At 38.4% G+C, this 26054-nt stretch overlaps 1 protein-coding gene and 1 long non-coding RNA gene across 41 annotated transcripts in view; one reads left to right on the top strand and one right to left on the bottom strand.

Annotated features, from left to right (window-relative positions):
• UNC80 (unc-80 subunit of NALCN channel complex) overlaps window positions 1-25203 on the bottom strand; it is a 232044-nt gene extending 206841 nt beyond the window's left edge. For 33 of the 40 annotated variants that reach the window (XR_013519086.1, XM_035305573.3, XM_035305581.3 and 30 more), the window contains exons 1-7: window positions 24613-25203; window positions 23635-23683; window positions 20712-20868; window positions 19220-19521; window positions 10596-10719; window positions 7396-7469; window positions 4019-4158 (exon numbers count right to left, since the gene is read on the bottom strand). Coding sequence is in view for 39 of the 40 variants with exons in the window: in XM_035305573.3 (XP_035161464.2) it covers window positions 4019-4158; window positions 7396-7469; window positions 10596-10719; window positions 19220-19521; window positions 20712-20868; window positions 23635-23683; window positions 24613-24704 (938 nt within the window). In the remaining variant the exon portion in view is untranslated. The remainder of the gene's footprint in view (window positions 1-4018; window positions 4159-7395; window positions 7470-10595; window positions 10720-19219; window positions 19522-20711; window positions 20869-23634; window positions 23684-24612) is intronic. The other 7 variants (XM_035305587.3, XM_078328420.1, XM_078328421.1 and 4 more) reach the window with 1 other exon arrangement.
• Window positions 4028-6546, top strand: LOC118154657 (uncharacterized). Its single transcript, XR_004744839.3, has 3 exons — window positions 4028-4167; window positions 4438-4520; window positions 6415-6546. It is a non-coding gene; the product is annotated as an uncharacterized LOC118154657 (long non-coding RNA).
• Window positions 25204-26054: the final 851 nt, after the last annotated feature.

Here is a 26054-nt window from a genome sequence, read left to right as displayed (position 1 = left end):
TTGCTCAAAAGAAGACATATGCAGCCAACAAAAATATGAAAAAAGCTCAACCTTACTTATCTTTAGAGAAATGCAAATCCAAACCACAATGAGATACCATCTCACACCAGTCAGAATAGTGATTATTAAAAAGTCAGGAAACAATAGATGCTGATGATGCTGTGGAGAAACAGGAATGCTTTTACACTGTTTGTGGGAATGTAAATTAGTTTAACCATTGTGGAAGACAGTATGGTGATTCCTCAAAGATCTAGAACCAAAAATACCATTTGACCAAGCAATCCCATTACTGGCTATATACCCAAAGGAATATATATCATTCTATTATGAAGACACATGCACATATATGTTTACCACAGCACTACTTACAATAGCAAAGACATGGAACCAAACCAAATGCCCACCAATGATTGATTGGTTAAAGAAAATGTGGTACATATATACCATGGAATACTATGCAGCCATAACAAGAAAAGAGATCATGTGCTTTGCAGGGACATGGATGAAGCTGGAAGCCATCCTCAGCAAACTAACACAGGAACAGAAAACCAAATACCACATGTTCTCACTCATAAGTGGGAGTTGAACATGGAGAACATATGGACATACAGAGAGGAACAACAAACACCAGGGCCTGTTGTGGGGTGGGGGATGAGGTGAGGGAACTTAGGGGACAGATCAATAGACAGAACAAACCATCATGGCACTCGTGTACCTATGTAACAAACCTGCATATTTTGTACACGTGTCCCGTTTTATTCTTTTTAGAAGAAATAAATAAAAGAATATTATTTAACAATAGAAAGGAATGAATTACTAATACATGCTGTAAAGTGACTAAATCTCAAAAACATTATGCTAGGTGATAGAAGCCAGATGCAAAAGGCCACAGACTGTATGAATCCATTTATATGAAATGTCTAGAAATGCAATCCAATAGAAATAAAAAGTATATTAGTGGTTATCTTGGGCTGGGTGTAGGAATGGGAGTGACACAAGGGATGGGCACAAGGAAAATTTTGGGGTGATGAAAATGTTCTTAAATTGGAGTAAAAATCATTAAACTGTGTATTAGTTCATTTTCAAGCTGTTGATAAAGAAATACCTGAAACTAGGAACATAAAGAAGTTTAATTGGACTTATAGTTCCACATGGCTGGGGAGGCCTCAGAATCACAGTAGGATGGGAAAATCACTTCTTACATGGTGGCAGCAAGAGAAAAACGAAGAAGCAAAAGCAGAAACCAGTGATAAACCTATCAGATCTCATGAGACTTTTTTACTATCATGAGAATAGCACGGGAAAGGCTGGCCCCCCATGAATCAATTACTTCCTCATGGGTTTCTCCTACAACACATGGGAATTCTGGGAGATACAGTTCAAGTTGAGATTTGGTGGGGACACAGCCAAACCACATCATTTCACCCCTGGAACCTCCAAGTTCTTTCAAAACCAACCATGCCTTCCCAATAGTTCCCCAAAGTCTTAACTCATTTCAGCATTAACCCAAAAGTCCACAGTCCAAAGTCTTATCTGAGACAAGGCAAGTCCCTTTCACCTATGAGCCTATAAAATAAAAAGCAAGTTATTTACTTCCTAGATATAATTGGGGTACAGGTATTGGGTATATACAGCTGTCCCAAATGAGAGAAACGGGAAATTGGCCAAACAAAGGCCATGCAAAGTCCAGCAGAACAGTCAAACTTCAAAACTCCAAAATGATCTCCTTTAACCTGAGATCTTACATCCAGGTTATGCTGAGGCAAGAGGTGGGTTCCCATGGGCTTGGGCAACTCTATCCCTGCGGCTTTTCAGGGTACAGCCTCCCTCCTGGCTGCTTTCATGGGCTGATGTTGAGTGTCTGTGGCTTTTCCAGGTGCATGATCCAAGCTGTTGGTGGATCTACCATTCTGGTGTCTGGAGGAAAGTGGCCCTCTTCTCACAGCTCTCCCTAGCAGCATCCTACTAGGGATTTGGTGTGGGGGCTCTGACCCCACATTTCCCTCTGCACTGCTCTAGCAGAGGTTCTCTATGAGGGTACTGCACCTGCAGCAAACCTCTACCTAAGCATCCAGGCGTTTCCATACATCTTCTGAAATAGGGTTGTATGGAAACATCTAGGCAGGGTTCCCAAACCTCAATTCTTGACTTCTGTGTACCCATAGGCTCAACACCCCATGGAAGCTGCCAAGGTTTGGGGCTTCTGCCCTCTGAAGCCATATCCCAAGCTCTATGTTGGCCCTTTTCAGCCATAGCTGGAGCAGCAGGGACTCCGGGCACCAAGTCCCTAGGGTGCACACAGCACAAGGACTCCAGGCCCAGCCCACGAAACCACTTTTTCCTCCTATGCCTTCAGACCTGTGATGGGAGGGGCTGTTGTAAAGGTCTCAGACATGGCTTGGAGACATTTTCCCCATTGTCTTGGGGATTATTATTAGGCTCCTTGCTCTTTACTCAGGCAAATTTCTTCAGTTGGCTTGAATTTCTCCCCAGAAAATGGGTTTTTCCTTTCTATTGCATAATCAGGCTGCAACTTTTCTGAGCTTTTATGCTGTTTTCCTTTTAAAACTGAATGCCTTTAACTACCCAAATCACATCTTGAATGCTTTGCTGCTTAGAAATTTCCTCCTCCAGATACCCTAAAACATCTCTCTCAAGTTCAAAGTTCCACAAATCTCTAGGGCAGAGCCAAAATGCCACCAGTCTCTTTGCTAAAACATAACAAGAGTCACCTTTGCTCTAGTTCCCTACAAGTTCCTCATCTCCATCTGAGACCACCTCAGCCTGGTTTTATTGTCCATGCCACTAGCATTTTGAGCAAAGCCATTCAAGAAGTCTCTAGGAAGTTCCAAACTTTCCCACATTTTCCTGTCTTCTTCTGGGCCCTTCAAACAATTCCATTGTCTGCCTGTTACCCAGTTCCAAAGTCACTTCCACACTTTTGGGTATCTTTTCAGCAACGCCCCACTCTACTGGTACCAATTTACTATATTAGTTTGTTTTCATATTGCTGATAAATACCTGAAACTGGGAACATAAAAGGCTTAATTGGACTTACAGTTCCACATGGCTGGGAAGGCCTCAGGATCATGGTGGGAAGTGAAAGGCCTCTTACATGGTGGTGGCAAGAGGAAAATGAGGAAGAAGCACTATCTCACTATCATGAGAATAGCATGGGAAAGATGGGCCCCCATGATTCAATTACCTCTCACTGTGTCCCTCCCACAATATGTGGGAATTCTGGGAGATACAATTCAAGTTGAGATTTAGTGGAGACACAGCCAAAGCATATCAAACTGTAAACTTAAAATAGGTTAATTTCATAGTATATAAGTTATGCCTTAATAAAACTAGTCTTAAAATGTACCTTTAAAAATACTACATATTACTAGGCTATAATTTTATTTGAAAGTAGGGATACACAAATGGTCTTAGGAGCTCTTGCCCCATAGGTGTAGTGTCAAACCTCCTGACTCCAGGTGTCCATAATTTCAACAGGGAGTAAGAAGAAGTAGACTAGTTCTTGTTTCTGGGGAAGGTGTTTGTGAGCAAATTCACCATGTACACCAAATAACAGGGGTAGGATTAGAGTATTTACAAAGAATAGACTTTAATAGAATTTTAAAATTCCTATGTAATTTAGAATCACTCATTTTAATACAAGGATCTAGTGGTATAAAATATCCTTATATATTAATTAAAAGAGAGCCTTTAATAGCTCTGCAACATAATCTTTTGACAGCATCACTTGAGTTCTGCACTTAAACATTTTAAGTAATATCTAATTCAGACATCTCATGAAATCAGAAGCATCTTTCTACTTTCACCCTAGTTTGTTTAAAAGAGTCATTCACAGCATATTTCTGCAATTATTAATTATATCTTGACCAAAAATATGTATCCACATATTATACAAATACATATTTTAAGGAACAGAGGCTATAAAAGTAGTTAAAAATGCACATTTGATTTTTGGTGACCAGTGGCACATTTTGTCCCTAACATTGCAAGCAGGTACCTGGAATGTGATGGGCCTCTTTCCTGGGAAGTTTGGGAGGACAGACTTCCATCAAAGGAGTTTCCTCGGTGGCAGCCCGAAATGGTGGCCTTGGGTGATATGGAATCTGACTGGAATGTTTCACAAACCACCTGGAGTCCCTTTTGGAGGTAGAGACAGCAGATTAGGTTTTGTTTTGTTTTTTTTCCTGTAGCTATATCCTCTATAATTAGCTACCATATTACATACATGGTTCCATAAATGGGATTTTTTCATCATAGTTAATTATGATACTATGGGCCAAGGGATTTTGACTTCATCTCAGAGAGAATAGAAACAGGCTTCTAGGGATCACCCCTGTCATTTCAAGCATCAGGCAAAGTAATTTCATATATTTTATTTATTTTTTTAACTATTTTCTTTTTCATCTTCATATCCAGTATCTATAGGAGAGTTACACATCAAGAATTCATCATACCGAGGTGAACTGAATAGAAGCATGAGGCTAAAATGGAAGCACCAGGTTAGTAGGAACTAATCAAACTGAAGCCGGAACATGAGAACAGAAGTGCAAGGTTCAACTTTTTCTTCATTCATCAGCGGAGAGATGCAATACACTTTTCTAATTGGACACAATGACCTTTATTCTGATTTATAAGTACACGTTCAGCAGTTCTCTTACCAGGTAGCTTATTTTAATTACATTTAGCCGATAAATGTAATTCTGCCCAAGTAATGTGAGATATTTTCCCAAAGGCATTATAGGTGAAATTCTTTACTAAAGTATAAAGACCCTCAACAATCTATCATGGAAGTTTAGCCCTTACAATTTTAATTTTTCCACACAAAATAAGTCATTATTCAATCATGATGGACAGAGAGACAAATACAGCTAGAAATTTGATGAATTAAGTCTTCTAAACTTGACCATAAAATTATTTAGCATAAGTATACTATCTGTGCCTCATGTTAGGTGATTTGAGAGATTTAAAAAATTAGATGAATCTGAACCTTAAACTCATGAACTTACAGGTAAGTCTCAAGACAGATATGTATAGGCCAGAGAAGCATGTCCAATAGAAATATAATGTAAGCCACAAACAGCCACATATCTGATTTTAAATTTTGTAGAGGCCACATTAAAAACAGTGAAAAGGAACAGGTGAAATTATTTTTAATAATATATTATTTTTAACTCTTAATTATCATTTCAGCATAGAATCAATACAAAAATTATTGAGATGTTTACTTTTTTCTTTTAGACAGGGTCTCACTTACCCAGTCTAGAATGCAGTGGTGTGATCTTGGCTCACTGCAACCTCCATGTCTCCGGCTCAGGTGATCCTCTCCACTTAGCCTCCCAAGTAGCTGGGACTACAGGCATGTGTAACCATGCCCCACTAATTTTGCTATTTTTAGTAGAGATAGAGTTTCACCATGTTGCCCAGACTGGTCTTGAACACCTGGGCTCAAGTGATCTGCCTGCCTTCCTAAGTTCTGGGATTAAAGGTATGAGCCACCACACTAAGTCTACATTCTTTCTTATACTACATTTTCAAAATCTGATGTACATTTTACACTCTGAATTCAGACTAGCTGTATTTCAAGTATTCAATAGCCATGTGGGCCTATCATAGAGGCCCACATATTGTACAGTGCAGGCTTAGAAAAATTAGACAAGAGTTCAGTGGGAATTGAGATCTTAACTGGCCCTCAAAAGGATAAAGTTTAGACAAAGGAAAGAAAAGATTCCAGTTTCAGGAAACAATCTAAGCAAAGATTTGGAGGGTACAATGAGCAGGCACTATAAGTTAGAGACAATAGTTAACTAACTGACTGAAATTTCAATTAGGTAGGTCCGGCTGCAGTTTAGTTATGAGGGCCTCAATTAGAGGATGATAGTGGGCATAAGGAATAAAGAAAACATCTGAGCAACATAACAAAAAGAAAACAAAATGACTTAGCAGGAAATCAAATCGAGAGGATTAAGTAGAGCATAATATGAGATGTACGTATTTCATTGTATCTAAGATGTCATCATTTATAAGACACATCATTATTTTATGTAACCTTAAGAAAAAAATACCCTATTAATTAAACTAGGACATTTTACTTCTTATTATTGAGGATTTTTATTTTATACTTGCTGAAAGAGAGCTGTTTTACACTTATTTAGGCATAGCTTTTTAATTATATTTCCATCCTGTGTTTATGTAAGAGGAAAATATAAGTGAAAAAAATTGGTGTAGGTATTCCTAAAACTTCACATTTAAAAATTTCAACCCAGAATTATTAATATTTGAGTTTTTACAAAGAATAAGCTCCTCTATATCAAGAGTGTCATTTCTTAAAATAGTGCTCTACTATTCCCTCTGACATGTTCTTATAATCCACTGACTCTGATGCTGAAATTTCAGATGTTGGAAATGACCGAATTCATGCTGCACAAGAATTACAACCATATCAAGACAGCTACCAGTAGGGAGATTACAAAAGGCTGAAGATTGTCAAGCATACTCAATTTCAAAGATGTTAAATGTGAAATGTATACATCTTCCAGCATATAAATCACATTGTCTGTACTTAGTAATTGCTCAGTAAGTGGTAGATGTAATAGGACTCCAAAATTTCCAGGTTGGAAGGTAAAAAGGGTGATGACATTCCTGGCAGTAATAACAGCTGGAAAGAGGACCCAATTTTGTTGGAAGGCAGCAAGTTTCACTTTGTACATGTTGAACTGAAAGTGAAAGCAGGTCATTTAATGGCATAAGTTAATGGTAGTATTGATTTCTATGTGGCTTTCAATTACTGTGGCTTTCATTTCTTTTCTTGACCAAATATGACAAATTTGCACTGAATTATATTCTGCATCTTATATCATATTTTGCATCTTCTGTTGTGTATGGGTTAGTCTTGACCCCTCATTAAACTTTAGATTCTTTGAGGGGTAGGACTATCTTACACCTCCTTCCAACTCCCTCCTCCTGACCTCCAGCAGCAATATTCTGCCTACCTCAGTTACTTAACAAACATCAGGGGATTCAATAATCGAGAGCAAGGTGATATGTTATCTAATCTGGGATGTAATGATAACTAACACTTATTGAGTGTTACATGCTCGTCACTGAGATAAAGCACAACTCATTAAACACTAACCACTGAGATAAAACACTAGTTGTATTTTGCCTTGTTTCAGCACCTCCATGCTTTGGGGAGATACAGAAAATTAATTTTCATACACGACTGATAAAAACCTGAGGCTTTTAAAAATTGCACATTCAGGAAAGAGGAGTGGGTTTGAGCCTGGTAGTATGATTCTAGAATTCATATCTTTCCCTTCACACTACATTATGTCTAAGGACTTACTGCCTCCCTTCTTATGATTATAATAAACTAACCTCTAAGTGTCCTGCATCTTGATTTGGCGATTCACAGGACCGGCTTTGACTGTTGATAGGAGAACTTCTCTTGGCTGAAAAAATGGAAGAAGTTCCATCGTTTTATAAGGTTATAAGTTCTTCTTATTTCATAAGTTCACTTCCTTTTCAAATAAAAAGCTATTTTAATAGAACATTATTACTTTAAAAGAAGACTTTAATGCACATTGTAAGAGAAATTCAAATCACCAATTCAAAAATCTTAGCATTTTTTGGTTATCAATGTAGATATTCATCTCTTCAGTCTGACTCAGTAAGTTAAGGTGCTAAAAAGCTGGCAATGCTAAAAATAATGATAATAGTTAACACCTACTCAGCACCTAATATATGCCGAGTTCTCTAAGCATTTTACATATACAGTCATGCATCACTTAAGGACAAAGATATGTTTTGGAAAATGTGTTGATAGGCAATTTCATTAGTGTGCAAACATCACAGAGTTTACTTATACAAACCTAGATGGTATAGCCACCTACAAATCTAGGCTATATGATATAGCCTAGGGTTTCTAGGCTACAAACCTGTACAGTATGTTACTGTATTGAATCCTGTAGGCAATTAGAACACAATGGTATTTGTGTATCTAAACATAGAAAATGTACAGTAAAAATATGATATAAAAGATAACAAATGATACACCCATATAGAGCACTTACCATGAATGGAACTTGCAGTAGTGGGTGTTGCTCTGGGTGAGTCAGAGAGTGAGTAGTGAGTGAACGTGAAGGCTTTGCTAAATCTATTTTTGAAAAGTTTTTCTCTTTAAAAGTAAATTAACTTTAGCTTGCTATAACTTTTTTAATTTATAAACTTTTTAGTTTTTTAAACTTTTTGACTCTTGTCAAAACACTTAGCTTAAAACACATCAGCTGCACAAAAATGTTTACTTTCTTTATAACATTATTCTATAAGCTTTTTAATATAGTCATATATTTATAAATTTATTTTTTTACTTATATTTTATATATTTTCATATTTTATACTTTTAATATCTTTTATAGGATATATTACTATATATACTAGTATGTAATATATATAGTATGTATTAAAAAGTATAAAAGTATATTTTGTGTTTTTTGTATGTTTATTTTATGCTTTTATATATTTGTTTTACTTTTAAAACTTTTTTGTTTTAAAACAAGTGCAGCCACTGCTTACTCACTACATGCCAGGCATTCCTATTTTTCTGGTAAAAACAAGACACAGACACACACATTAGCCTAGGCCTACACAGCATCAAGATCATCTGTATCATCGTCTTCCACCTTCATGTCTTGTCTCAAAGGAAGGTCTTCAGGGGCAATAACACACATGGAATTGTCATCTTTTATGATAACGATTCCGCCTTCTGGAACATCTCCTAAAGGACCTGCCTGAGATTGTTTTACAGTTAACTTTTTAAAAATAATACAAATATATAGTAGAAGTAGAAGAAATATACTCTAACAATTAAAAGCATGGTAGAGTAAATACATAAACCAGTTATACAGTTGTTGGTTATTATTATAAAGTATTATGTGCTGTATATAATTTTATGGGCTATACTTTTATAATAAACAGGCAGCACAGTAGGTTTGTTTACAACAGCATCACCACAAACACCTGAGTAATGCCTCGTGCTGTGTTACCATGGCTACAAGACCACTAGGTGACAGTTTTTCAGCTCCATTATGATCTTACGGGACCACTGTTGTAAACACAGTCATTGACCAAAATGCTGTAACATGGCACAAAACTATAACTCATTTAACCCTTAAAATAACTCAGTAATACTACCATACTATTATGCCAATTTTACAGGGGAAGAAACTGAGGCACAGTGAGTTAAACTTACCCAAAGTCACTTGACCCTTGCATGAAGTTTCTAACCCAGACTGACTTTAGAGTCTGTGCTTTAACTATTACATTAAGCTGTCCTGGAGGTAAAATTCAAATCATTTACATCTGTACCTGAAGACCAGGAACAGTGGGAAACTAAGATGGCAATGTCTCATTCAAATTTTAAGTAAACTGCTGCTGAGATGGAAGGTGATTTATCAAGGTCACCATGTGCCATTGCTTTTTCTTCTAGTTATGCTGTCTAAGTGAGTCTAATTTCCCCCAGATGCTGGGCACTGCTTCAAGTCCACAGGCATCAGGCAGAGGGAAAAGAAACCCATTGTGAACATCATCCAGAAACAAGAGGAGGTGAAGTAAATGGCCCAAGCACTTCCATGTAGGGACACAGTTTCTTAGTAGTTTTTATATGCGTGCTAAACTATAGATTATGTATTAATAAAAAAGATTGTCCATTGTCTGCACAAAACTCTTATGAATTAAGCAAATTATGTGTGTGTGTGTGTGTGTGTGTGTGTGTTATATTTTAAAAATATATATGTATGTATACATATGCTTCTGTAGATTTTCCACATAATTCATTTTTTAAAATTTTATTATTAATGCTAAAAATAGAGTTGGGAGTAGAGGACTAGAATTTATTAAGCACTTATTATAAAGCAGGCACTTAATGCAGTCCCATTTACTTCTTACTAAATATATGGTGGCATTATCACCTCAATTTTATCTAAATGGAAATGCTTGGGAAAGTTAGGTTACATACATAGTAAGAGATAGATTTGGAGTGAAGTGTGAGCCCGCCATGCACTTTTCAATCTATCATGGTGTACTCATTCTACAGTTCCACAATGGGACTATTTCATGAGACAATTCCTGAAGAGAAATGCTTTGATAACAATAAAACACTAAGATGATTTTGTTAAGGAGACTCTACTCCATTTACCATGATGAAGATGATGACATAATAATAATCGCAACTGCCACTTACTATGTCCCAGACATTCTTCTAAGCAGTTTAACATTTATTAGCTCCATTTCTCATCACAATCTTGTATGTAGCATTAATATGATATTTAAATTTCCATATTACAGATGAGGAAGCTGAGGCAAAGGAAGTTAAATGAATTGCTCGAAGTTTGTAATAGAAAAATATGTGCTGTTGATTCAGAGTAGTATCACCTCATGTGAATAAGCCCAATATCATGACACTTAACTCCATGGAGATATTTGCTTCTTTATTACTTCTTAGGGAAAATCATCCCGTCACTCTACTATGCATGAGAGAATCTGTTAATACTGTCCCACTGAGTGTCTAAGTTACCAACCTGTGATGATGTTCCTGATGGGCTTTACCAGTGCAGTAAAGCCAGAGACTTCAGGCTGTCTGTGTTCCCACATGGGCTGCCATATAACAAGTCCACTGGCCAGGCGGAAGGTGAGGTCAGATTCCTGGTGGGGGGAGGGGGGAGAAAAGAGAAGATCTATGTCCAATAACTGGTAGGTAACAACTTCTAAAAGAGACCAATCAATGCAAGGATTAATATCACTCACAAGGTTATTTTCAGAGTGGATTTATCTGCCAAACCTTCTCTCAACACTCAGATGGATGTTTCTAGAATAAACTAATGACCCAAAGTTATCACTGTAATTACTATGAAAATCCCAGTTGTCTGCTTTATCCAAAATTAATGACCAATCAAAACGTTTCTTTTGGCCAGGCATGGTGGCTCACGCCTGTAATCCCAACACTTTAGGAGGCTGAAGCTGGTGGATCACATGGTCAGGATATAAAGACCATCCTGGCCAACATGGTGAAACCCTGTCGCTACTAAAAATGCAAAAATTGGCTGGGCATGGTGGTGCGTGCCTGTAATCCCAGCTACTTAGGAGGCTGAGGCAGGAGAATCACTTGAACAAGGGAGTTGGAAGTTGCAGTGAGCCGAGATTGCACCATTGCACTCCAGCCCAGTGGCAGAGTGAGACTGGTTATCATTATCATTCCTCTTAATTATTTAATTGTTCTTATTTCTCCCTCATATGGCAAAACACTCAGACACTGGCTATTTTGACTTTTATTGTCCAGTCCATATCTTTTCTTATATTTTACGGAATCAGGTACATATATTTTGACACTTCATAGTGTATTATTTTATAATGTTGTCTTGAAAACCTTTAATTTCTTGAGGACAAGGATAAATCAAGCACCCTCCTTCCCTCTCAGCCCTGAGCATCATCACAGTGTTTAATATGGCATTAGGAACTGTGTGCACAACAGACACTCAATAAATACTTGCTGAGTAGGGCTGACTTTGCAACCCATGCTCACTCATTTATCTATGATTTAAAGTATCTTCTAAGAGCATATTATCTGCTTTCTTTTCACATCTTCACATTGCTTTGAGAGGCTGAGATGTTTAAAATGCAATATCATATTGCATAAGTATAAATATGTGACATTCTGAGATTATATCTTAAACACCTCAGTCTCTCAAAACAATGTAAATATAGAAGCAGAGAATGTGATCACAGATTAATGAATACATCTGAGACCCAGGAACTCACTTAGAGCAATGATTTGCAATCCCAGCTTGCATATTATAATCACCAGGGGAGCTTTTAAATCTAAGAGGCCCAGGTATCACTTACCTCCCCTACTCAGACCCATTAAATTAGAATCCTGTGAGATTTTCTAAAGATCCCTCTGGTGATTCTCACACACAGCTGAGGTTGAAAACCATTGAGGCGGAAGGAAAAGAACTTAGAAGCAACAGGAAAAATAAAAAAAGAAAAGCAACTCTGCACATAGTGAAAAGAAACCTAAAGGTTAGACTGGGATTCTGACACTACTTGGCAACAGAGCTACTCAGTTCCCACACTGGGAAAGTCTCTAGGATTCGCTGCGGAAGTATTAGAAAAGCACATAAAGGATTTGGCTAAATTCATTCTGCATTTATTCTGTAAATATTTATATAGCACCTCCCATATACCTGGTACTATTCTAGGTTCTAAATACAACAGTGAATAAGGCATATAAAAATCTCTGTTCATAGTGCAGGGAAGAAGTGAAGCACTGTGTCAGCCAAAGTGTTGTCATTTTAGACCAGAAGATCAGGTGAAGCCTTACTGAGAAAGTGACTTTTGAGTAAAGTTCTGAATAAAATGAAGGCTCTGTCATGTAACTATTTCCAGGAAAAGTATTCCCTGAAAGAGGATCAGCAAACACAAAGGCCCTAAGTGTGCCTAGTGTGTTCAGAAGTAGCCAAGAGACGGTGTGGCCAGAGTCAAGTGAATGTGAGAAAAGTAGAAAAAAATAAAATTGGAGAAGTCATTGAGTGCTAGATAATATACTGCCCGATAGGTCATGATAAGGACTTTAGCAATAATTAAGATGGGAAGCCACTGTAAGGTTTCGAGTAGCAGAGTGACATGACTAGATGTATAGGTTCACTCAGGCTATTGAGAATAGTTTGAGAAAGGGCAATGGTGAAAAGAAGAGACTATTTCAGAAGCTATTGTTATCATCTAGTTGAAAGATGACTAGACGGGGGGCACTAGTAGAGGGCAAAATGCAAAGTGGTAGATTCTCAATGCATTTGGAAGATACAACTTAGAGAATTTGCTAGTAGTCTGACAGTGGAGTGTGAGAGAAAAAGATGTCAAGGATTTTTGGCTTTGCGATTCAGAAAGATAGGTAAGATTAAGGAGGAGCAGGTTTGGGAATTTCAGAACCCTAGTTTTAGACATGAGATACCTGTTGAACATTAAGCTAGAGATACCAAGTAAGCAGTTAGACAGACAGGTGTGGAGTTAAGAAGAGAATAACCCAAATTCTCTTGGAACGGACATGAGGAAGGCTGCATGGTATTGTATGTAAATGCAGGAAATTAATATTAAGAAAATCTTGTCAGATTTGTCTCCACATATACAGGAGCCAAACCTCAATTGACCTGGTTTTAATGGTTTCTTAGTTTCTGAATTCAGTCCTTTTCCACGTTTCTCACGTGAAATCTTGATACAAGTAAAACTCCAGTAGAAACTGCAGCAGGGAGTAATCTCTCTTGTACTGAAATCCTGGGCTTTAACATCTGATCTATTAGCTTGGCACAGCACTCACTGATGGTCATGCTCATCACTTTGTTTTACTTGCTACATCTCCAAGTAGATTGTATATTTCTTGAATACAAGTTGAGATCTTCTTCTGTGCATTTTCTCTTGAACATCAATACAATACCAAACTAATGTGTTCATTAACTGAAGATGTTTTACCTTCTCTAAATAAATCCAATCACTCTTCAGACCTGAATCCCTGCAGCACTTATGGCATTCTCTTGTGTTGGTATCTTCTCTGGTAAGTCTTCCTAAGTTGGGTGAATGTATAAACTCTGGGACTCCAATATCTCTTCTAGAGTTCCTTTTGATGGAACACACAATGCTAGGTATACATACACAAACAGAAACTCAGTGACTGGAGAGGACACTCTTTATCATTCAAACAGTTGTGAAGCGGATAGCCTAGAAGGGTCCTGAGAAAAGCCAGAAGTGTAACCACAGGTAGAGGCAATATACCCACATTTTAGATGCTTTTCTTGCTTTCACTGAGAATCTGTTTCCATGATGTCATGAAGCAATTCTAAATTTATTTACTAGTCGCTTAGAAAGATTTAAACAAACAACTATTATTTTAAGTTCCATTTTAAAGTTGTTTACTTTACACATATGGATTTTGTTAAAATCCCCTGAAGGGCTTGCTTTTTGTTACTTTTCCTTCTGTTTCTCCAGCACATTGAATTGTAGCTAGCATATAGTAGGCACTTGGTAAACATTTGTTAAAAAAGCAAGCGAATATGACAAAATCATGACAACATTGATACCATATTTAAAGAAAATGCCTTAGTTTAACAAATATTTATCACTTTTTCACTGATAAAATTAAATTCAGTCTCAAATTAGTAACATATTAAACAGGTTTTTCAAACTATGAATTTTATATAAACTGAGCTAATTATAAATTGAAAGAATATAAAATATACATTGAATAATACACTGTGTTACAAAAGGATGAGTCATTTATATTAGTTATTTACTAATTAGTGAACTAATTTATTCACTTAATAATAATTAAATACCTACTAATTTAATTAATTAATTAAATACCTACTAATTTAAACACAGGTACTATGTTAGCTATCATGGGTACAATGATAATTCCTACACACAGACCATTTAGAATCTAATGGGAGGGAGAGCCACATAAAGGCATGATAATAAAGAAAGTATAACAATAAGGCTGTACCTATAATATTATGGAAATAAAGAAAGAAGGAAAGATGGATCTCAAATGAACTTCTGAAGTATAAGTAGGAGTTTTCTAAACAGAGAAGTAAGGTATAAGGGTATTCCAGTCAGCAAGACCAACATAGTAGAAAAGATCTGAAAAAAACGCATGTTATATTCTTGGGGAGACTTCAAACATACGGAGCTCACAGACAGGAGAAACAGGTCATAAAGAGCCCAGTTTACCAGACTAAGAAGCTGGAGTTGTACTCTCTGTATGATGAGAAATCAACAAATCATTTTAAGTGTGTTGGTGATATTGTCTACATTTTTGATAGGTCACCTTGGTGTTGAGGTTATATTTTATGAGACAAGCCAGTAGACTGAATCTAGTTAGAAAGTGGCCCAAGTAAACGGTCCATGTAAGATATCATTAAAAGCTTGGGTTAAGGTAGTAAATAGGGATAAAAAATAATATGTGATGAATTTGGGAAATATTTAAGAAATAACATGAGTATGACTCTGTGAGTAGTGCAATGTGCAAGTAAGGATGAGGGATAGTCAAAGGTAGTTTGAGTTTTTGTGAATGTACACATTATCTAAAATATATACTCTAGGGACAGGGCTCATTGCAGGTGAAGTTTGAATTTTCCATGGATTATCTATTTGGAGAAGTCATTTGACAATTTGGCCTAGAGGCAAAGATAGGAGCCTGGATTTGAAATGTAGAATTAGGTGACCTCAGCCTGCAGGACACACATGATAAATGGAGCCAGAGGAAGTCTTCCTAGGAGAAGGGAGAGTGAAAAGAACAAAGTGTCAAGGATGCATCTCTGGGGAACCCCAGTGTTAAAGGAGCAGGCAAAATAGATGATTTTCAATAGAGATAGAGCAGACAGAGTCAGAGACGCAAGAAGAACCAGAAGGGTGTGGTGCCACCAGGAGAATCAAACCTTCCAAGAAGAGGGCATGATGGTAGTTTCAAATGCAGCAAGGTTTAATGAGATGAGGGCTTCAAATAAAGATTAGATTTAACAACTCAGAGGTTATTCATGACCTGAGTAAAAAACAAAATAAACAAACAAAAATCTCTGGCACAGGAACCTAAGAAACAGTGTAGTTTTATACAAAATCAGATGGGATTGCGTTTGAATTCCACCTTGGTTACTCACCATTTTTATTATTATCTCTTGACCTCAATTTCCCTTTTGGGTCAAATGGAGACAAAGACACTAATGGTAGTTGTAAAAATTAGAAATGATAGTGAAATTTTTTTGTCACATAATAGAAGCAAATAGAAGCAAGAATAAGAGGTTGAAGAATAAGTAAATGGGAGATGAGGATATGGAGGCATGGGTTCATGCTTTGATTAAGTTTTGGCCTCCTGTAGCACCATGTCTTATATATGCCCTATTCTGAAACACTAAGTGCTGAGTGGGAACCTGAGGGGGAAAATCAAGGAAAGGACTGACAAGCCAGGCAACACAGCAGACTGGGTTTAGAGACCACAGCATTGCAGAAGCATTAGTCTGGATGGTAGTGTGGTTTCCCCAGCAGCATACAGATCTCCCAGTAGGCATAGAAATTGAGAATTTTGGTCTTGATCTGGAGTTGGAGTCATGAAAAGCAACTGCAAAGAAGCATAGGGATAAAAGAACATTAACGGTGCTGGTGAGGGGAAATTTACATGGGTACGGAAAGAAGGTATGCCCCAACAGAGCCTGATAACCAGCAGGCAAATGAAAGATGTAAGGCAGTGGCTCTCAATCAGGACAATTTCCCCTCCACACACCTACCAGTGAACATTTGGCAACATCTAGAGTTATCTGTGGTTGGCACAACTCAGGGGCAAGGGTCTGTTACTGGCATCTAATGGATGGAGGCCAGAAATTCTACTAAATATCCTACAATGCATGGGACAGTGTACCACAACAAAGTATTATCTGGCCCCAAATGCCAACAATGCCAAGACTGAGATATCTTGATCTAGAGATTGTTCATTCCCCAACATCTTGAAAAAAGCAGACATCCCTAAAAGAGAAAAGACCTTGTGGCAAAAACTATTGACTGAATACTTTTTATTCTCTATAGCATCAAGAATAATACTTCCCTCACAGGAATGACAAAATGATGAAACTATAATGATGATATAATAAAAATGATAAAATGATAAAAATGCTATTAATACCACTAACAATAATTATTCATGTATATCGATCATTGTGTAGTATTTCATATGAATTGTCTTATTCTTTTATAAATGCTCCATTCCCAAACCACAAGTTAAACATGGGGTCTTAAGCCAGCTCTTTCAATTACTTGAGTAGTCTCTCCTGAAAGGAGATCTTGCTTCTTTTCTACTAATAATACACAATACCAACAGCAATAAAATACCAACTCTAAAGACAACTAACATTTGTTAATGACTTCCTTTGTAACAGGTTGAATACTATAACTTGTTTAATCTTTACAACATCCTATAAATTTATTATTAGGTACAATTTATACTTGAGAAAGCTGTATAAATTATAGAAATTTGCTCAATGTCCTATAGTAGAGAGCAGCAGGCGCTGGATTTAAATACAGGTTAACTATTTCCAAAACTTAGACTCCCAGCCATGTCTTAAAAATAAAATTATAGCCACCCTGGACACTCCTATATTTCCACATTTTTCCAGATGATATTTGTCAACATACAAACATCTTTATGGGCTACGTTTTAAGAAGACTTCTTTCCTGTCCTCTCCATTTTAAAGGCTTCATTCCTAAGCTTGTTGTTTTTAGCACTTGGATCAGCTTCTGTTAATGATGGGTGTACTCGGTGAGTCAGCCATTAACATTTATTGAGAGTTTTGTATATGCCAAACACTGTTTGAGACACTAGAGATAGAGTTGTTACCTGGACAGGCAGTCTCCCTTCACTCAAGGACCTCTGTTCAGTGAGGTTGAAGACAACTAACAAGCATTCAGACAAATGCATAAATAATTCCAGGTACTGATAAGTGCTAACAAGGAGAAAAGATACCATGCTAGTGACTTGAGATTAACCAGGGAAGTACTTTCTGAAATGTTGCCATTTGAGTTGTGAATAAACCAACGACAAGTACATGGCCATGTGAAAACCTGAGTGTAGGAGGTGGGGTAAATATTTCAAGTTGAAAAAACAGTGCAAGGATTGGAACACAAAAATGCACCTGTTGAGTTTGAGGGTGAGCCTCCCACAAGCCTGAAGGTGGTTAGTGAATAGAGGAAGGCCAGTGAGTTAGAGGGAGATGAGGCCCAGGAGGTATACAGGGGTAGGTCCTGCAGGGCTCACAGACCAGCTACACAGTCTCCATTAAAGCAGTGCTTTCTACTAAGTATCACACGTGCAAAAGACATTAAAATGGCTAGAGATTTTAAAATGGCAATTTAATTTGACTTGATACCTAAAAGTTTTAGTATGTTTGATGGGCAATGTGGCCAATGTATGTGTTGCATTTTGAGAATTTATAGGTAGTTTCAAATCTATTTCTCCCAGCAATGGACAGAGTTAGTGGAAAGTGAATTTTTTAGGAAACTAAAAATGAATGAAAATACTAGTTTGTTTCCTTCATGGTGACTGTTAATGTTCACAACCACCTTCATAAATACATTGCTAGCTTGAACCACTGCTAACTTGATCTATTTATTCACTGGGTTATAATATTCTATTAAAGAGCAGATGAACATATCAATTCTTACCTTAGAACTTAAATGAAATTTGCTAATTTATTCATCCACAGAAGTAACAATTAGTTCTTGATTTCTTTTCATGCATTGGAACTGCAGTGTGTCTTACATATATTCACCACGTGTTAGAGCAACTAAGGGGTGAAGTAATTTTAACGAAATCACACAGCTAGAAAGTGGTGACACAGTGATTTCAAATTACATTGTCTCTTCCAAGTCCAAGGGCAGATGGATATAATTGTATTTTGAGATAACTGCTTTCCATGTAATCCTATGTTTTGCACTTTAAGCATTTAAAAATATTTTAGAAAGCAATTTTTAGGCTATACCCAACTCTATAAAAGCCCATGGCACATAAAAAGTTAGAACATTTTTTTTGAGGCGGAGTCTTGCTTTGTCACCCAGGCTGGACTGTAGTGGTACGATCTCACTGCAGCCTGCACCTCCTGGGTTCAAGTGTTTCTCCTGCCTCAGCCTCCCAATTAGCTGGGACTACAGGTGTGTGCCACAACTCCTGGCTAATTTTTGTATTTTTAGTAGAGATGGAGTTCTGCCATGTAGGCCAGGCTGACTCAGAACTCCTGACCTCAGGTGATTCACCTGCCTCTGCCTCCCAAAGTTCTGGGATTATAGGCATGAGCCAGTAGGGACTGACAGTGGATACATCAAGAAAGCAATTTAAACCCTATGTCGTGCTGGACCTTTTATTCTATGCTTAATATATTGGGCATTATCATGAGGCAGAGGAACAACCACTGAAGATTTTTAAGTCAGTAAAGGGTATGTGGAAATTTGTGTTTTTGAAGCAATGTTCAGTGGTTTAACATAGAAATAAAGTTCTCCATGCCTTGATTTGCTGTATGGTCATACAAAGACATGGCCGACCAAATATTGAAATATCATTTGAAGTCCACCCTTACCACATCTCTACCCACTCCAGCCCTAACACTGGCTTTCTGATTACCTTGATCCTGTGTACCAGGGGAGCAAACAGAAACACAAAGAGCTCCACAGTAGCCATGGAGTTCTGGAAGATCTTCCTTCGGTTGTTCTCTTCTTCGTCATTAGGGCTGCTTTGGCAAGGCTGCCCTGGAGAACCCTGATTTTCAATCTGATGGATGAAAGCACTGCTGCTGCCACCCCAGCTGGAGCCTCGATCTGTACCCCCAAACCGCTCATTGTTGCAGTCCTGGGGGGCTTCCAGAAGCATCCAGTGCAGAGTGTGAAGGAGCTTTGTCTCAGCAACACCCAATTTATCCTGGTGGCCTGCATGGGACAATTACACAGGCAGGTTAAAGCAAACTTTGTGACCAGAGCAATGGATGTCAACATTGGGTCTGGGAAGGAAGAATATGCTTGTTTTCTCTAGACTTCTTATAACCACTGCTAACAGGGCTCGTTCTTGTTTTTTGGACTCCCCTATTGGCTGCAATCTCCGCAGAATGATATGCTGCCATGGGGGCAGAAACTGCATGAATCTCTTTTCTTCAGTTAGGTACCCAAATATATTTCCAGATAGGCAGCGTAGTGGTTAAAAATATAGGCTCTGAAGATAAAAGCTATCCTACTTTACACAATGTGACCTAGAAAGGTACCTCTACAGAAATAATATTTGAGCAGAGGCCCAAATGAGGGAAGGAAATGGGATAGAGAAGAGCATGTACACTAACGTAGGGTACATGGGTAGGACACATTGCCAGATGAGAAAAGCAATCTGTAAAATATTCTAAAAAATAGTCTTTATGCACAAGTGCACACATACACACAGTACTACAAAGTTAGTAAGTGTCTGAGGCAAATATGCCCAATTCATGAGAGTGGCTGCTTTAGGAATTGAGAGAGCAAAGCGGACAACCTTGGCTAGGACTCATCTTGGGCCAGTGAAGGTCTTAGCTTACTCTAATATTTTAACTTTTTTTTTTGAGATGGAGTCTCACTCTGTTGCCCATGCTGGAGTGCAGTGGCGTGATCCCGGCTCACTACAAACTCTGCCTCCTGGGTTCAAGTGATTCTCCTGCCTCAGCATCCCGAGTAGCTGAGATTAGAGGTGCACATCACCACATTCAGTTAATTTGTATTTTTCGTAGAGGTGGGGTTTCACCATGTTGGCCAGGCTAGTCTCGAACTCACAACCTCAGGTGATTTGCCTGCTTCAGCCTCCCAAAATAATGATTACAGGCGTGAGCCACCATGCCCAGTCTATTTTAATGTTTAAGAGGAGAATATATTCACGTATTACTTGTAAAATTAAACCATTCAAAACATGACAGCCAGTTTCCTTATTGGTAAAATGAAAATAATGATAGTATAAATGTGAGGAGATTTTGTGATAATTAAATGAGATAATGTATGCACAGTACTTGAGAAAACAGTAAATACTCAATACAGGTTATTATGATCAGTGTTGAACACAAAGGGCAATGACCTGCCATAAAGAAGTAATGCAGGCCACCAACCTAGCTTGTTTCGGTTTGAAAGCAGGGTTGCAGTGCAGTGGAGGACATGAGGCAAAGCAGCTTGCACAAGTTCCCATCTGGAAATGCTCTGGATGGCTTCAGAGAGAGCTGGAGAGAGGCCATGCAGCTTGTTTTCTACCAACACTCGCTCAAAGGACTGTAAACACAAAACAAAAACAACAAGAAAAAACAAAATCCAAAATCATGTAAACTAAGAAATTGAACATTCTGATTAGTGAAAAATAAACAGCAAGTTACTGTATCCATTAAAAGATGCAAATTACTGGATCAAATTCTTTAGGGTGCACTCATTGTATTTTCTTGTATATGTTGATATACAATGTGTCAGTACTAATTTTCTATTATCTACCCATTTGCACACTTTTGAGCCAAAGCAAGTGGCTTGAATTAATAAATGATTTTTATTTCTGTTAAAGTAAGCTTCCTCTAACAACCAGGAACAACACATTTAACCTCATGAGATTTCTGGATGTATATTTTATAAAATGTTTCTGAGTCATCCAAAAGGCTGTCACAACTGCAGACCAAAACGAGTTTTTTTGTGAAAGTGTCTTGAGAAACAGAATTTATGTCAATCTCTTCAACTGGTGTTAACTAAGATACAACTTTTTCAAGAATTCTGATTTTGGAATCCCTGATTTATTTCATGGCGTAGCAATGACCTAGCACAGAACACTCTCTCTCTAATGGCTGAAACAGTAAAAGATACTTAATACATCTGTGGAAGAAAGAAAGGAAGGGAGAGCAGGAAGGGGAGAGGGAGGAGGAAAATAGGCTATCTTAACTTTGTTGGTTATTAAATTTACTATCGTTGCCAGGGATACTCAGAGACCATCAGAGAGTATAGCATTCCAGAACGAGTAACAAATCTGACCTAGTCAATTTTTTTTTCTTTTGAGGGAGGAGGCGAATATCATTGTAAGGTGTTGGAGAATATGTAGTTACCAAATATTAGAATAAATTTAATAAACATTGGCTTGTAAGAACATGATTGGTACTTGATGCCCCAGTCAAGAAAATTGTATACATGTTCTAAATAATAATCACAATACAAGTCCCAAATGTTCAAACTGTATTATTGGAATTATTAGGATACCTGTGAGAAAGGTATTCTAATATGGCTTACTACAGAGATTTCCAAAGAAAACTTTGTACTTTTTGATTCAAAAAAAGAAAATAAGAAATTCATGTTTATAATGAAGGGTACACTTAGGTTTTGGTAATGAGTATAATGAGAGATGTAATATTTTGCTTTAAGAAACTACATAAAGGCCTTTAGATATGTTGGTGATGTAAATACAAATATTATAAAATTCATCAGTCCTCAGGTATCTAAGTATTCATTAAATAAAGGATGAGTATATTAGACACTAAAAGATGACAAAGAATTTATACATTCTAATTAGTATATTGTAGACGATGAGTATGCATTTCATAATCTCAGAGTGTTCTGGGTAATGTCATTTTCTCCTTAAGTGTCACTAATACAAATTTTAATGCTTTCTTTGAAACTTTGGAAGTTGTTTTCTATATTGAGATCTATATATCTCTAGCCTTATCTGTCCATTAATACAACTATTTGATATTTTGTGGCTACTTTAAAAATGTCAGAAGTATCTTTGCAAAGAACAGAGAAAAGTCAGGATTATTTTAAGCTAGTATACTTGTCAGCATGGTATAATTGTCAGCATGGTTAAGAAAGCCTGAGATTTCAAATGTCAAATCACTCTAACAAGCTAAGTTCAACAACAAATTCCACTAAAAGGTGCTTATAAGAAAGTGACATTAAAAAAATACGTTGATGACAACATTGAAGGACAGGAGATGCAACAAAACAAATTCCTCCTTGAGTGAGCATGTATGTGTTTAACTCTCCAGTTGGCTTCCATCAGAATTTTTTGCTCTAACACATCTCAGAGCTCTTTACCACAAGTTCATCTGCATAGCTATTTGTAAATATGAATGGCAATATCCAAATTGGTAGATCTCCATTTTTGTGTTATAATATATCCAATGTAAAGACTTTTGGATAAGCTCCATATACTAATGAAGGCTGTGAAAAGTCCATTTCAATTTTGCTTCATGATTTTGTGTCTTATTTTCCCAATTTGTAAAATGAGAATTTGTAGGGATATAAGATTCTCTTAGAATCTCAGGACAAATGCATTTTATTTTGTATAAATATTAACAGTATTATTTTCATAGTTGTTTTATGTTATTCATTTTTAGAATTGCAGAACATATGCAAGACATGAAAGCGCAGAATTGCACATATTTTTTTCAAGGAGTTCTTTCACAGTCACTCCATCATATGAACTTCCACTATAACAGCCTGTTTTGTTGATTAGATTTGACTTCACACTTGCAGGGGGAAAACAAACTCTCCGCCACCTGGTTCTCTGTTCTCTCTCTGTCCTTTCTTCTGCCACTGGATCCCTCCCCATCCTTTCACTTACTCCCCAGTAGATGCTAAGTTCCTTTAACTTGTTTTCTCTGTTCTTCCCTCAGCTATCCTTCCCTCCCTTCCTGTTGTGATTTTGGCCTAGGTTCACATTAATAGATAAGCCTTATCTATCCATTGTTTATACAACTCCCTTCCCTAGTGCTTCCTAGTATCTCTCCTTGCTTAATTTTTCTGCATAGTACTTGCCACCATCTGGCTTACTATATACTCACTTATTTGGTTGTGGTTTGCCCCCTTTCCACCACAATGTAAACATTCTATTTGTTTTTATCATTGTTCTATTCCAGCACAGAGAATTGTGGCTGGCACAAAATAGGTGATCAATAATATTTGCCAAGTGAATTAATGTATATAGTCTGTTTGATTTAAAATCTTTCTTTGGGTTCAAACCACCACATGGAATAGGGAAATAATTATCAAATGGTGAAAATCACATACCACACAAGAAGCTTCATATTGCTTCCCCAGTTTGGGCCTCAAAAATGCACTGAAAATTAATAGAGATATTTGTTAATAAACATAAGTAAAATTACTATTAAAGCATCCTTGTGACATATTTTTTAATGAATAAGACAGGGTGCTATGAAATTCAAATTTCATGCTACCTTATAGCTTGTTAATGAGCAGGTGTTGAACAGCTGATGACATTTTCTTTTACACGTGTAATTGCATATATGAAAGAGAAGTGGATCTCGATGGTTTTCGGTAATCACTTTTTTCTGAAGACTTTTAAGATTTTAAATCGCCAGTGGTCAGAAGTGGTGAATTACTTACGTGTACAATCATAATAAAAACTGAAAATTGAACATGGCTTGTGGGTCATGATTTCCAGGATCTAATTTCTTATCTGACAAATCTCTAAAATAATAATAATAAAGAAAATCTTTTCTGTTTATTTGAATAGCTGTCAGGCCTTTCCGGGGTTGCAGGGATGGGGGGGTCCCTTATCACAAATCCTCAGGAGCTTTAACTGGGGAGATTAATCTAAGCAAAATGGTTAACAAGTGGGCATAGCAGATATTCGCCAAACAGAAGCTGGAAAAACAACAGGTCACCGGGCTAGAATTACAGCAGGAGATGGAGGGGGAATTAGATGCAGGAGCACAACCAGTCATAATTATCTTTCCTAGCTCCCCACCCCCTCTTCCCAGGCTCTCTGCCCTCCCACCCCCTAAATAATGTATATATTTATTCGACAACTGCCAATCTGCTTGTCGTCAAACTTCACTGAAAGATATACACATATATTTTAATGCTTGTTTTTAAGCGGGTGCAGAGGGCTTGTTTTCCAGCCCCAGAGAGGGAGCTGCAGGCTGTGGCGCGGCCTCAGCGGCGGCGGCGGCAGCGGCGACCCGGGCGGCCCCAGGAGCGCCCCCAGCCCAGGGCGGCCAGCGGCGCGCCCTCTGCGCCCCTCACCTGGTTTGCCGCCACAGGAAGGTCTGGATGGGCAGGGGGATGCCGCGGCCGCCGTCCTGCTCCTGGCCCTCGGAGCTCTTCCTCTTCACCATGATGGTGGCTCCTGGGAGTCCTACTGCAGGACCCAGCGCTGTCTCCTCGCTAGCCGCTGCCACCGCCTCCTCCCGCTGCTCCCCCCAACTCTCATCCCCTCCTTCCCCCAGGCAGAGCAGGCTCTCTCCGCCCTGATCCCCCGTGCCTCTCCCCTCCCCCCACCCCTCCCCGCGCGTGGAACATGGCTGCGGGTGGAGGGGAGGGCTGGAGGAGCCGCGGAGCGAGGAGGGGGGCGCTGGGAGCAGCGGTCTGCCTCGCCGCCCCCGCACCCGCTCGCTGCTTTCAGCACCTCCCACTGTGGACAGCGGCCCGCGCTGGGCTGCAGGGCCCGAGAGGCGAATCCCCAGCAGTTTGAGTTGCGGGGGTACTGCCCAAGAAGTCCACGCTCCGCATTGCACGCGCTGGTCCCCTGCGCGGCCTCTTCAGTCCCCGGAATTCGGCTTCCCCTGCTCCGAGCTGCACTTAAGAGTGTCCCCTGTCCTGCTTTCCAACCTCAGCATCCGAACGGTCACCGTCTGGGTAGGAGGAGCTTTGGGGAACCGCAAAGCAGTCACTAACCATTCTCACCTCTAGCAAGGAGGTCAGGAGCTAGGGTTTCGCCGGAGAAGCACATGAACATTATTAAAAGTGTAAACCAGGAAGGGGAGGCAAGCTTGGCAAATGAGATGAAGCTTGAAAGATCTCAGATGTGAGAAGTTATTTTTATATGATAACCACAAGAAAAAAAAAACCTTGTTTGTTTTCCAAAGCAGGAGTACAAAGTTCCCAAAGTAACCAGTTGTGGATATCAGTTAATTGTAAATTGAGGAAAGACATTTGAATCATGCTGTGAGGAAATGTGGTTTATTACAGCCCATTAAATGTACTTGGGTGATCCTGTTCATCTCCAGTGATAGCTACCATTTTCTTTCAGTTGTAATAGTCAAATGCCTATGTATTAATATTTTATAGTTGGATTGCTATTAGATGCATTATCTAGCAGTAAAACAAGTTGGCTGGGGGATGGGGGGGTGAAGCAATCCAAATAGTAACTACCTGCAGTTCTTCTTTCTTCTTTTCCTACTCCTTCTCCCCCTCCTCCTCCTTCTTGTTCTTCCTCCTCCTCCTCTGTTTCCTCCTCTTCCTCACCTCCTCCTTCCTTCCTCTTCTCCTCCTCCTCTTCTTCCTCTTCTTATTCCTCCTTCGACAGATCTCCCTCGTCACCCAGGCTGGAATGCAAAGTTGCAATCACGACTCACTGCAGCCTTGACCTCTCAGGTTTAAGAGCTCCTCTCACCTCAGTCTCCCCAACAGTTGGGGCTACAGGTGTGCACCACTACTTTCAGCTAATTTTTTATTGTTTTAGAGAT

Source organism: Callithrix jacchus, chromosome 6, assembly GCF_049354715.1.
Source record: "Callithrix jacchus isolate 240 chromosome 6, calJac240_pri, whole genome shotgun sequence".
NCBI classification, from domain to species: Eukaryota; Metazoa; Chordata; class Mammalia; order Primates; family Cebidae; genus Callithrix; species Callithrix jacchus.
This window is presented reverse-complemented; position numbering and strand designations above follow the sequence as displayed.